An 11,223-nucleotide genomic window follows, 5' to 3' on the forward strand; every position below is an offset into this window, starting at 1 on the left:
GTTGTTTTATGTTATTCAGTTTTGAATTATTTTCCGCTGTGTCAACATGATTACTGAATAATGTGTTTTGAAGTTCCTCATAAGGCATGACATGGTTTAATGTTTTAAATATTTTGAAGTTGTAATACCCTTTTTAATGTTTTACTCTGATTTTTGTTAAATTTTCCGCGGGGTTTAGAAGGGTGTTACAAATGCTGTCAAACAGAGAATTAGCAGTAGCCATGTTCCTTTCGAGCTACGACCGGTTGAGCTTAGGTGGAACAACGTAGAAGAAGCATAAATAACGAAAGACAAGTTTTAATTTATTTTGAAAAAAAATTAAAAAAAATGTTTTTTTAATAAATTGAACCCTTCCAAAACCCTCCTACCCAAAATATTTTTATTCTTTTCACTCAATCCTTCATATTTTCTAAAACTCCCCCCTCCATTCCTCTCCAAACTCACAAACAAAGCATTAAGATTCACCTGGTCAAACCTGCATTTGTATGCATAACAATATCATTTTGACTTAAAGTGAATGAGAAATTTCATAAGGAACTCAATTATACCATAAATTTGACTAAGACAAGACATTAAAATAGAAACTAAATGAAATCTTATGCAATTTCGTCAAACTCATTTGTAACCTACTTAAATAAAACATAGCGAAAGTCAATAAGATTATACTCAGAACTTCAGAGAGTATATATGAGATGGAAAAAGATTGTTTCAGAGAAATACGATTATAAGAAAAAAATAAATACATTTTTTTTTGAAAGAGTTTTTTTTCGTATAAAATGATAAATGAATGATCGTAATTAATATATTTTCAGTATTTTAAAAAATTCAAAAATTTTATATAACTTTTGGGAATTTTTCTTTTTTTGTAATTAGTTGCACTATGGTGTGTCATGTGTGTACTCACATTACTAAGCTCACTCTTTATTTTATTTCTCACTTTGTATTTTCTCGAGAAATTTTTTTCCATCAAAAGAAGAAAATGGCTAGGTTTTGTAAAGGCAATCAAGATGAAGAACTGTTGGATGATGATCAAGACCTCTATACTGTCAACACTTCTTCCGCTCTCAATATCAACAACAACAGCAATGGTACAATCTCTCTCTACGGTTTCACAATTCATTCAAATTTCTTCAATTTTTCCCTATTAATTATGTTCTGCAATTGAATTTCAACTCAAAATGATGAAATTGGCAGTGAAGGTGGATGAAACTGGTAGAGGTAAAAGAGCGAACCCTCATCGTTCTAAGCATTCTGAGACTGAGCAGCGTAGAAGAAGCAAAATTAACGAAAGGCGAGTTTTTTTTTTTTTGAAAAAAATAAAAAAAAATGTTTTTTTTAATAAGTTGTTGTGTTATGAATATTTTGAGTTAATATTTTAGGTTAATTAAAATTTAGGCTATGTTTGAGTGGAACAGAAAGGAATGGAGCGAAATCTGATGGAATGCATTTCATCATTTTTCATTTTTTTTTACCTCCAATTTGAGCCGAAGGACAAAATTGCTTTATTCCGTCATGAAGGTTTTGTTTGGATTGATGGAATCGATGGAGCAGAATAAAAGCATGAGATAGAATGAAATGTTGTTTCATTGTTTGAATAATTTAAAATCGAATGGAGATGAGCAGAATGGAGTGGTAGATATTTCATTCTGTTTCATCACTTACCACCACATTTCTTCACCTCTGATTTGGGCAGAATGAAGAACTTGGTTTGTTCTGTCCTAAAATTTCAAAATGATGGAATGGAATCTTCGTTCCGCTCCATTGCACTTCTTTCCACTCCGATGATTTTATGATATCCAAACATATAGCTGAAATGTCCAAACAATGGAATGACATCTTTATTCTATTCAACTCCATTCCGCTCTGATCCTTTCATTTAACAATATTCAAACATAGCCTTAGCCTTAGTAATGATTGGAAGTTTGAGAAGAAATATATTTGTGAGACAGATTTCAGGTTCTGAGAGAACTTATACCTCAAAATGATCAAAAAAGAGATAAAGCTTCTTTTTTGTTGGAGGTACTTGATTCAATTATTTGCTTCTTGTATTGTATGTAAAGTGTTCTATTTAAAGTTCTGATACTTTGTAGATTGTTTTGTTTATCTTATGTCCAGGTTATTGAATACATTCAGTTCCTACAGGAAAAGTTACAAATTTATGAACAATCTTATGAAGGATGGAATCAGGAGCCAAGCAAATTAATTCCATGGGTAAAGTATTTAGAATAGTGTGTATGTGTTTATCTTTTTACCTTGATTGCCAATGCATGACATATACGCATGGGTACGTATATAAATGCAATTGTTGATGAATAAAGCAATGTAATATACCATGTGCACATACATAACAAATTATGAATGTTATGTTGGCATGTTGATGAAGTGGTCTATTGGGGAAGGCTTGGGTCCAGAGAGTGTGCCCCTCTCAAGGTCTGAGGTTCAAATCTTGCTAGATGCTAACAATCCTTGTCCAGACAGAGTTTTACTCTGGCTTTAAATGAGTCCTCGCTTGTGGACTGTGGAATTGGTCTCCTTAGATTGTCGGTCTTAAGGCTGGATACTAAGTTTTCAAAGAAAAAAAAACAATTAGAATGTATTGGAATATCAATGTTTGGTTTATGTGCATATGGGTTTAGATTAGTTACTCTACCTTGTAAAGTGAATTACTCATTTAACTTATCCATTAACATATGTAAGCAAAGCTTATATGGGTTTGTACGTAAGTGTAAAGCTTATTTTAGTAGAGAAGCTCCTATAAGCTCCATTTCAACTTGAGCCTTGACCCTAACATTCAGGGTTCTCGACGATATTGTTTCTCCTGTTTATATATTTGTACAATTCTTGGAATACATGAGAAAATGTTTGAATTTGAGTGATGAAACTTCATATCTAAAACAATGCTGTCAAGTAATGGATATAGTAGCACTATTATGTAGCGGAAATTTAACAAACAACTATTATTCTGTGATACACGCTTTAATACATAGTGTTGTTAGATAGCGGTTATAGATGTGCTATAGTATTTTAGCATTTTGAATTTGAACTGATTGCTATTTCCTACGATTTGCTATTGACAAACTTGATCTTTACATGACACTCAAGCTTGAACTTTTAAGTTGTATAACATTTTGAAACTTGTAATTGTGTAATTGTGTAATTGTAGGAGAGTTTATGTATATTGAACGCAAAAGAAACAGCACCAACCTCCAAGTCTTATTTCTACTAAGTAGGCTTGCACAAATGGTCCTTGTCATGCCAATATACTCTATCGTATATCCATAAAATTTATCATTCTAGAATTTAATTCCTTTCATGTTTAAGATTTTTTATCATTTTATGGAATTTGGCAACCTCAATGATATAGTTTTCACAATGATTTGTTGTGACGTAAAGCCTTGAAATAATAACAGTGGCTCTTCATTTAAATTTTATTGTGTTCAACCTTTTTTTCAGAGAAATCATCACGGACCTGCCGAAAATACTATAGATCCTTCTCGAGCTATTCAAAATGGGTCTGTTCATGAAACACGTAACAACGTCTCTCTGTCATTGCCTAAAAACGTACAGAACCCAATAGAACCTGACCCCTCCACAACTATTCAGAAGGGTTGCACCCCTGGTTCATCCGGAGAAACAGTTCCCTTGACAATGCAAATGCGATTGGACATGTTTGATCCGGTTGTTAGCAGTGGTATGGTGACTCAACAGATGCTGGAGTTGCCTGTATCTAATGCTGGCATGGCTTCGAATCTCCAGCCTCAAGTATGGCTAAGCAAACCAAACAAGGGCGACTACGTTGTTCCAGATAATACATTGAAGGAAGAAGAGGAGCTGAAAATTGATAGTGGGTCAGAGTCAGATAGCATCTCAAGTGCCTACTCTCAAAGGTGAATTTCTTTTATAACTTTAGAGCCTCTATGTTAACTATGTTAGAGCATTGTAGCATTGTGAAATTTGAATAAATCGCAATTTTTGGTGATTTGCGATTGGCTACATTGGATATCATATGTCTATGTTGTCAATCGCAGCATGGTCCTTGGTGACGCTCACAGGTGCAGCAGTCCCTGCCACAAATCGTGCCGTTATCACATTATCACAATCCAATTGCTCCTGCTTGTCTGCAATTAGGGTTTAATTTGCAAATTCCATCTAAGATCCAATATTTTTAACTGTTCTGTTTTTGTAAGAGTATATTGGTCTTTTCATTATAGTTTTAAGTGACATACATTTTGTTATTCTTCACGACTTCTTTTTATTCTATACTTGCTTCATGTGCGAGAACAATGACATCCTCATCTGAACCACCAACCTCCAAGAGTAAAGGTTATTTTATGCTTACTGGTGATAAAAGCTTGAAATGGCTTGGCAGTGGAATTCTTTGAAAGACATTAACAACTAAAATTTTGTTACCCCTTTAATTATTGACTATTAAGTATGATTACTCCTTTAATTGTGTGTATTTTGCTATTTTTCAGTACTTATTTTGTTTTGTTTGTATATTGTTTTCTAGTCCTCACTATAGCTGCTATCCTGCTACCCTTACAGGGGTTATGTGGTTTGTCACTCCACACTGCTATCTGATATAGCGGTATGTATTATTGATGTAAGAAATTCATTGTTGAAATCTGTCAGAAAAGTTCTTCTATCGAAAATACGCCAAAATTTTCCTTTCCACATTCAAATCATATGTCCTGAATCATCTTGTCGCTGTTGACAACTTGACATTGTTTTCTTTTAACATTCCTACTATTTCATACAAATTACAAAATAAGCTGTGCAAGAAGACATTTTTCGGAAAATTAACTTTTCAAGTCAAGAATCTTTATGAGCACATATTATTCATGCCATAATTGGATGTTGAGTGGTTGTTTTGTCTGTTTAAACAGAATATTAGGTACTCTCACCCAAGCGCTGCAATCTTCGGGTGTAGATTTGTTGCAGACCAGTGTTTCGGTGCAAATTGATGTTGGTAGACGAGCAAATACTGGGTCAGCCCCTTGCCAATATGGCTCAAAGGTTAGCTTATCCATATACAAATACTAATAGCTTATTGAACTTATGTGCTTATCACACTCATAATAAACAACTAATTAAGCTATTTATCCGGTTCAATCACAGTTAAACTGATTGAACCAATTAAACCATGACTTGAAGTCTGACCGGTTCAAACTTCGGTCCAGTTTTAAACTATTGAGATTCTAAACATGGCCATCTTTGTGGGCTTGGAAGGAGAACTACTGCGCAGGGTCTAAAATTAGTAATTTTTAAACCGTGGTTAAATTGGACCTCATTAAATACTGTCATGGTTGTTTTGTCACAATTAAACTGCAGTTAACCTATACAGAACCTCCAAAAATTTGGGACGACTATGATTCTGATTCTAAGGAAGCACCTTAGCAAGGCCTCATATTGTTTCGTTTCTCCTGAATCATCATCATCTTACCATAAATATATTTTTTTTTGTTTCAGGGTCATGAAAATCAGTATATGAGCAATCAAGCAATGACATGTGATTACTTCAGTGAGGATTCTGAACAAAGTCCAAAGAGGTTCAGACGAGAAGCTAGCTAGTGATTCTTCTCATGTTATTATTTTTTTGTTGAGCTGTGAGGAAAATTGAGATTGGGTAGGTCAGGTTATTTTTGCCATGCTGGCTAGATCTAGATAAAATGTATATTTCATGATTCAACAATGACATTTTGAAATAAGCTTATAAAAGAGCTTATTTACAACTTATATGGAGTTATGAAACCATCAGTTGTGTAAGTATTTTGGGAAAATTTATGAAAATCTATAATTGTTATATTATCTTGTTATAATAACTGTCCATGATGTTTGTTTAAATTTAAAATACAAGTGATTATGAGATATAATAATCTCTAAAGCAAAAACTGTTTTTTGTTTATTTATGAGTAAAAATCGCTTTTCCACTTCGAAATAATTTATTTTCAGAAGTTACTAAAACTTGTCATGAAGGTTATTTGTCTCAAATCTGTTTAGAAATGGACACATGTGAAAATAAGCTTTCACATTGAAGCTACATGAAGGTGTATCCATTCAAACATATGCAGTTAGGCTCTGTTTGGATAAATAACTTATTTGCAATTTATGGCATTGCAATTTATAACACAAGTATGTATGGTAGAATCTATGTTCACAATGAAAAATATGAATATGGGTAAATTAGAATTACTACTCATATCAGATACAAAAATGGAGTTAAGTTCTCAGTGCTACATCAATAAAATCCACCCACCCAATAAATCCAAACTGAACTTAAACCTAATATTAACTAGGAGGATCATCCAAAGTAACACCAAAATTGATATCTTGTCAACAAATTAGCATGTAGAGTAAACACCTATGTTATATATTCTGCAAGGTTTTAAATTGCAGTCGGTAACAGCAATTGTGCCCTCTGCATCAGTCAAACGTTATCGCCATTTGCCGCAATGTAAAAATTTGCAGCGCAATTTAAAACCATGTTCCTGAGCAAGGTTTTTCTCCTTTCCTCAACTAAATCCGGTTTGCGGAAGTTTGAAGAAACAACCAATTATGTACATGAATTCGGAGAATGTGAATCCATTTTCAATCGTCAGATGAACCTTCATCGCATATATTGGATATCACCTTTCGCCACCCTCAAGCTCTTCTTGATCCTCGAATTGATTTTCGTCTTTAGTATTAACTTCACCTCCTTCGCCTTCATTATTTCCACCACTTTGTTTAAAGAATAAACCAGATACAGAATCATCGTCATCGCCGTCATCTTCGTTTTCCTTATCTTTTGATTGAGAAACCGGACTAGTCGTGTCCATCCATGCAGGACACTTGTGAGAAACACCAAGAGTTTTCCATACTTGCGAAGATAAAGGACTAGAAGAATTCTTCGATACTTCAGAGGAGTCATGCCGCAAACAAGAACATTCGGGGATTGGATGAGAGAGAAAGGACAACGGTTTTGATTTACTCGATGCTTCGATTATTCCGTCAAGTAATGTTTTTCTCAAATGCCTTCGAACCGATCTTAGCCATGTACGATTCGCTTGATACATGTGGTCGCGAATCTCGTCTACAAATTTGGCAGCTTCTTTTCTGCATCGGCAGAAAAATTATTGCAATGTTTTAAAATAACAAATTGAACTCATAATACATAGAAACATAGATCAAGATCAAGATAGTTATTTACCTGTCGGGTCGAAAAGTCTTTGACGCAGCCGACTGATATAGCCTATGCCCCATCACCAAGCTAGCGAAATTCGAATGCCCCTTCCCATCACGATCAAATCCAGGGATGAACACATCGGCTTCAACACAAACCACATAATCAATAGCTTCCCATAGTAACTTATGAGCATTGGTTCTCAGTTCCATAACGGTACTATCTGGTTCGTTATCACTCTCGGCTACCCAACCCCACCAACCCTCTATGTTATACGATTTCGGCTTTGCTGGAGGGGGAGGAAGTGGACGAGGACGAGGGCCTGCGTTCTTCCAAGCTGCACGCTTTTTAACTTCTTCGAAAGGCGGTGGGCTTGGAGGAGGATTAACGAGGTTAACCTCTTGTCCGTAGATTCGAATCATCTCCCAAGGTGTACTAAGAGATGTTCTATCAACAACGTTTTCAAACATCGCGTGAAGAGGAATCAATGTTCTTTGACCACCAAAGACTTCTCCTCCCGATACATATATAATCGCATCCTTCGTGTATCCATAGGCACGTAGAAGAATACCAATCTACAAAAGATCAGAATTATGAAAACAACTTTTATACGTAACGACTAATATAATAAGCATTCATGCTATCCGTGTCTAATACTCTAATTAAGTTGTTTATCCAAACAGTACCAATATGTACAACTAGGATATATTGCAACGGCGGTTAATTACCGATGTTTGAAGAATCGTTCCGACCAATTCACTGACCCTGAAAAATTAGCCTTGTCAAAAGTTTAAACATATTCTCTCACCTCTTCCGGCATTAAAGGACACGATCCGTTCAATCTTGCTTCGGCCGAGTTGACTAAAAGCTTCCCTTTGACAATCCCGCGTTTTATCATCCAAGATCTCTTGTGTTGAATGAGTTCATTATGTACATCCTAGTGAAGAATTAAAGGTCGTCGTCAAAGTTCGAATATGTAAGGCTCGAGAGGTTAAGGGCCTGTTTGTTATAAGATTGATTTATATACCTGGAATAGTTCGGCACAACCATGATAAGCTAAAGACTCTCTCGTCATGCCAGGATCAAAGGCAATGAACGGACGACTGGGAGCTCGTAACCTATAATTATATCGGGAAATATTCAGAAACAAAAAGAACAGGAAAAGACTATGAAAGAGACGAAAAAACAGACAGAAAAAGCCACGAGAATTAAGTTTTTCTTGCCTCTGCAAAATCTTAGCGGACAGTTCTTGGACTTCCTGTCGGAACTGAAGAGCTTGAAAAGAAACTCGGCACCTCAGCCTTTGATATTCTTCGAAATCGGGAGGAAGAATGGCCTGAGAGAGAAGAAAGCGAAAAAAAAATCAACTTCTGAACATGAACTTTGGTAAGCAAAAATTACGAGCCTAATGCATGATTCGAAAATTGTCGTTACCTGCAAGCATCCACCGTTGGAAACAACTAGTTCAACCACTGAATGCTTCTTTAATATCGGGAGAACGTGATGCAAGTAATAAAAAGGTGATGCCGAATACGGCACTTTAAACACCGGAATCTCCTTTTTTCTCCTTGCACCTTTTAGATATTTTGGAAGAGTTCTCACGATTTTGACGTCTTTCGCTAATGAGACTATAAATTGGTCCTCGTTGTATAGGTACGCAAAACTCTTGAACTGAGAGCTGCATAGAAATAGTGGTAAAAAGAAATAGTAAATATAGGTTATATAAGATCGAGAGTCTGTTTGGATTGACTTTATATTAGTTTTTTTTTATAGATATAGCTTATACATAAGCACTTATATGCTATGAACCAGCCACGACACTGACACGTCGACACTAGTAAAAATTTGAAAAAATGAATAAATTGATCGTAATCACAACCGACACGGACAATGACACGCCTTTTTTCAGAGGTGTCGGTGCTACAGAGCTTATATGATAAGCGCTTAGGCTATAAGCGATTAATTAAACTGTTTATCCAAACAGAACCCGAGTTTAATCTAAGCTTATACTATTCTGTGAAAGAAGATATGACAAACCTTATTCCCTTGCTGCTGGTTGTTGATTGGATTTCAGGCATCGCTAATGTAGCATTAAGAAGTCGAGCAATCACAACCACATCACATATCTGAAAAGGAAACAGACAACAAAACACATTGAGTTGAATGAATGTCAGATAAATATATAATACGATACATAACCAGAAACAGTAACCTCACCGAATTCCTGATCTCGTGAAAACCACCTTGTATCCGAACAAAAATAAACCCGTTTGTTTGCGAACCATGTTCTGTCAAGAAAAATGATGTTATATAGAAAACCGACACATGTTGTTATATTCAATCACCTTTATTTCCTCAAATTATTATCAGTGTCAATGTGTCAGTGTAGTGTCTGCATCTTCGGTATCCAAACATAAGTCACTTTACATTCATTTAACTTTTTGCCAAAATCATTTCCAAATGCATACAATGTTTGAACTTTGAAGCAGTAGAATAAAAAGTAAAGCACTAAAATGAATCATTTGATTCAAAATCAATTTTTTTCGCCGCAGAACCAAACACATACTAAATTTGAAACAGTAGAATAAAGAGTAAAGTAAAGCACCAAAAATGAAAAGTTGAACTTACCAGGATAATCCCCTCTTGGAACTGAATCTGGATACAAAGATTCAAAAAGCTTTACTTGCCCCCATAATCTTCTATATGAACCTCCCTGCATCACAAACATTAAAAATAAAAAAAAAAAACCTTAAAATACACAAAAACAGTGTCTAAAATCTCGTTACCTTAAAAACTCCAAAGACATTGGAAACAACAGATCCAAAACCAATGAACAATGTCAATGATGTGCTTATTATCATAAACACAGAAAAACAAAAACAATAACAAAAAAAAAAAAACATCATTTGACCAATAACATTCTATAAGAACTCAAACACCACTGAATGCAACATCTTTGTCATTTTCTGAGAGTACAATAATGATACAACAAAAAAGTCAAATTTATGAACCCTTAAAAAAAGGGATTTGTTTGAGGAAAAAAATCTAACTTTAAGATAGAGAAATCAAAAACAAAAAATGGGGTGATGAAAAAAAAATGAAAAAGGTGAGATCTTTATGCTTACATTGGTGGAAAAATCTGGTTGATCAAAGATGGGTCTCCAGGAGAAGATAGTAACAGAAGATTGATAATCAGAAACACCAAGTTGAGTGAATCTAGCTAGAAGAAAGTGAATGAAGATTGAAAAAGCTGAAAGAACAATTCCAATTAAGCCAACCCATTTCATTTTTGACTTCATTTTTGTTTCCCCTTTCATTGGAAAAAAATTATGGAAACAAAAATCTCTCTCTCTCTTGAGAAGTTTGTTTGTTGAGAAGTGATGAGAAAGAAGAAGAAAGAGTCAATGGAAAAGTCTAGGAAAGTAATGAGTGAGATTGAGAAGCACGTGTTAAAGCATGTTTTTGATTTTTTGTATACAATGTTGTTCACAAAGACAAGAGAGAGAAGACTGTATGTGTGTGCTGTTTTTTGTTTGTTTGAGTTGGAACAAGATTTAGGAGGAGGGTCATTTTATATTTTGTGTACTCTTGGTAGATATCCTATGTCTTTTGTATTTTTTTATTTTTGATTTTTTTTAATATAATTTTTTGGTTTTTCTTTTTTATTTTTCAACATAATATTCAGCGCACTCAATCGATTAATTTAGTTTAGAGGTCAATTATGTCATCAAATGATTTAAACTCTCTCTCATTCACAATTGTAGGAATAGAGCTTGATTTTTCTTATTGAATTCATCGTCAATCACCACCAAACCAATTAATAATCGTTGTTTGATATTAATATACTAATAGAAGTTAAACTCAGTCTGCCGCTAAAATTTACATTAACACCACCTTGCATCTAATAGTACAATAATAATTTATTTAATTACATTTTTTGAAATTTAATAGATAAAAATAAAAGTTAAAAAATAAATAATTTATTAATTTTCAGAAAAAACGGGAGAGATTAAAACTATTTAATTTAAATTAAGTGATTAATCTTGTGATTTAAAATAATT

The 11,223-nt window shown here is 34.3% G+C and overlaps 2 protein-coding genes across 2 annotated transcripts; one reads left to right on the forward strand and one right to left on the reverse strand.

Moving 5' to 3' along the window:
• The first annotated feature begins 901 nt into the window (after positions 1 to 901).
• Positions 902 to 5,780, forward strand: LOC131629925 (transcription factor BIM2-like). Its single transcript, XM_058900727.1, has 7 exons — positions 902 to 1,088; positions 1,195 to 1,291; positions 1,950 to 2,019; positions 2,116 to 2,211; positions 3,454 to 3,887; positions 4,887 to 5,016; positions 5,470 to 5,780. Exons 1-7 carry the CDS (start codon positions 980 to 982, stop codon positions 5,569 to 5,571), a joined length of 1,038 nt encoding a protein of 345 aa, XP_058756710.1. The 5' UTR covers positions 902 to 979; the 3' UTR covers positions 5,572 to 5,780.
• A 180-nt stretch (positions 5,781 to 5,960) lies between these two features.
• LOC131629924 (O-fucosyltransferase 27-like) lies at positions 5,961 to 10,704 on the reverse strand. The gene is made up of 10 exons (XM_058900726.1): positions 10,288 to 10,704; positions 9,791 to 9,875; positions 9,380 to 9,450; positions 9,200 to 9,288; positions 8,597 to 8,840; positions 8,386 to 8,498; positions 8,190 to 8,280; positions 7,971 to 8,099; positions 7,190 to 7,737; positions 5,961 to 7,095 (listed from the first exon to the last, which is right to left on the reverse strand). Exons 1-10 carry the CDS (start codon positions 10,477 to 10,479, stop codon positions 6,627 to 6,629), a joined length of 2,031 nt encoding a protein of 676 aa, XP_058756709.1. The 5' UTR covers positions 10,480 to 10,704; the 3' UTR covers positions 5,961 to 6,626.
• Between the last annotated feature and the right edge of the window lie 519 nt (positions 10,705 to 11,223).

The sequence above is a fragment of the Vicia villosa genome, unplaced genomic scaffold, assembly GCF_029867415.1.
Source record: "Vicia villosa cultivar HV-30 ecotype Madison, WI unplaced genomic scaffold, Vvil1.0 ctg.000622F_1_1, whole genome shotgun sequence".
Taxonomy (NCBI): domain Eukaryota; kingdom Viridiplantae; phylum Streptophyta; class Magnoliopsida; order Fabales; family Fabaceae; genus Vicia; species Vicia villosa.

What these genes read in the sequence shown, in the direction of transcription:
- LOC131629925 (XM_058900727.1), top strand. Translation starts at nt 980, where the DNA reads ATGGCTAGGTTTTGTAAAGGCAATCAAGATGAAGAACTGTTGGATGAT. An exon ending in AGAAGCAAAATTAACGAAAG is followed by an intron (nt 1,292 to 1,949) that starts GCGAGTTTTTTT and finishes TTTGTGAGACAG; the next exon opens with ATTTCAGGTTCTGAGAGAAC. An exon ending in AAGCTTCTTTTTTGTTGGAG is followed by an intron (nt 2,020 to 2,115) that starts GTACTTGATTCA and finishes TCTTATGTCCAG; the next exon opens with GTTATTGAATACATTCAGTT.
- LOC131629924 (XM_058900726.1), bottom strand. Translation starts at nt 10,479, where the DNA reads ATGAAAGGGGAAACAAAAATGAAGTCAAAAATGAAATGGGTTGGCTTA. An exon ending in TCCGCTAAGATTTTGCAGAG is followed by an intron (nt 8,281 to 8,385) that starts GCAAGAAAAACT and finishes ATATAATTATAG; the next exon opens with GTTACGAGCTCCCAGTCGTC. An exon ending in AAGACTTTTCGACCCGACAG is followed by an intron (nt 7,096 to 7,189) that starts GTAAATAACTAT and finishes CTGCCGATGCAG; the next exon opens with AAAAGAAGCTGCCAAATTTG.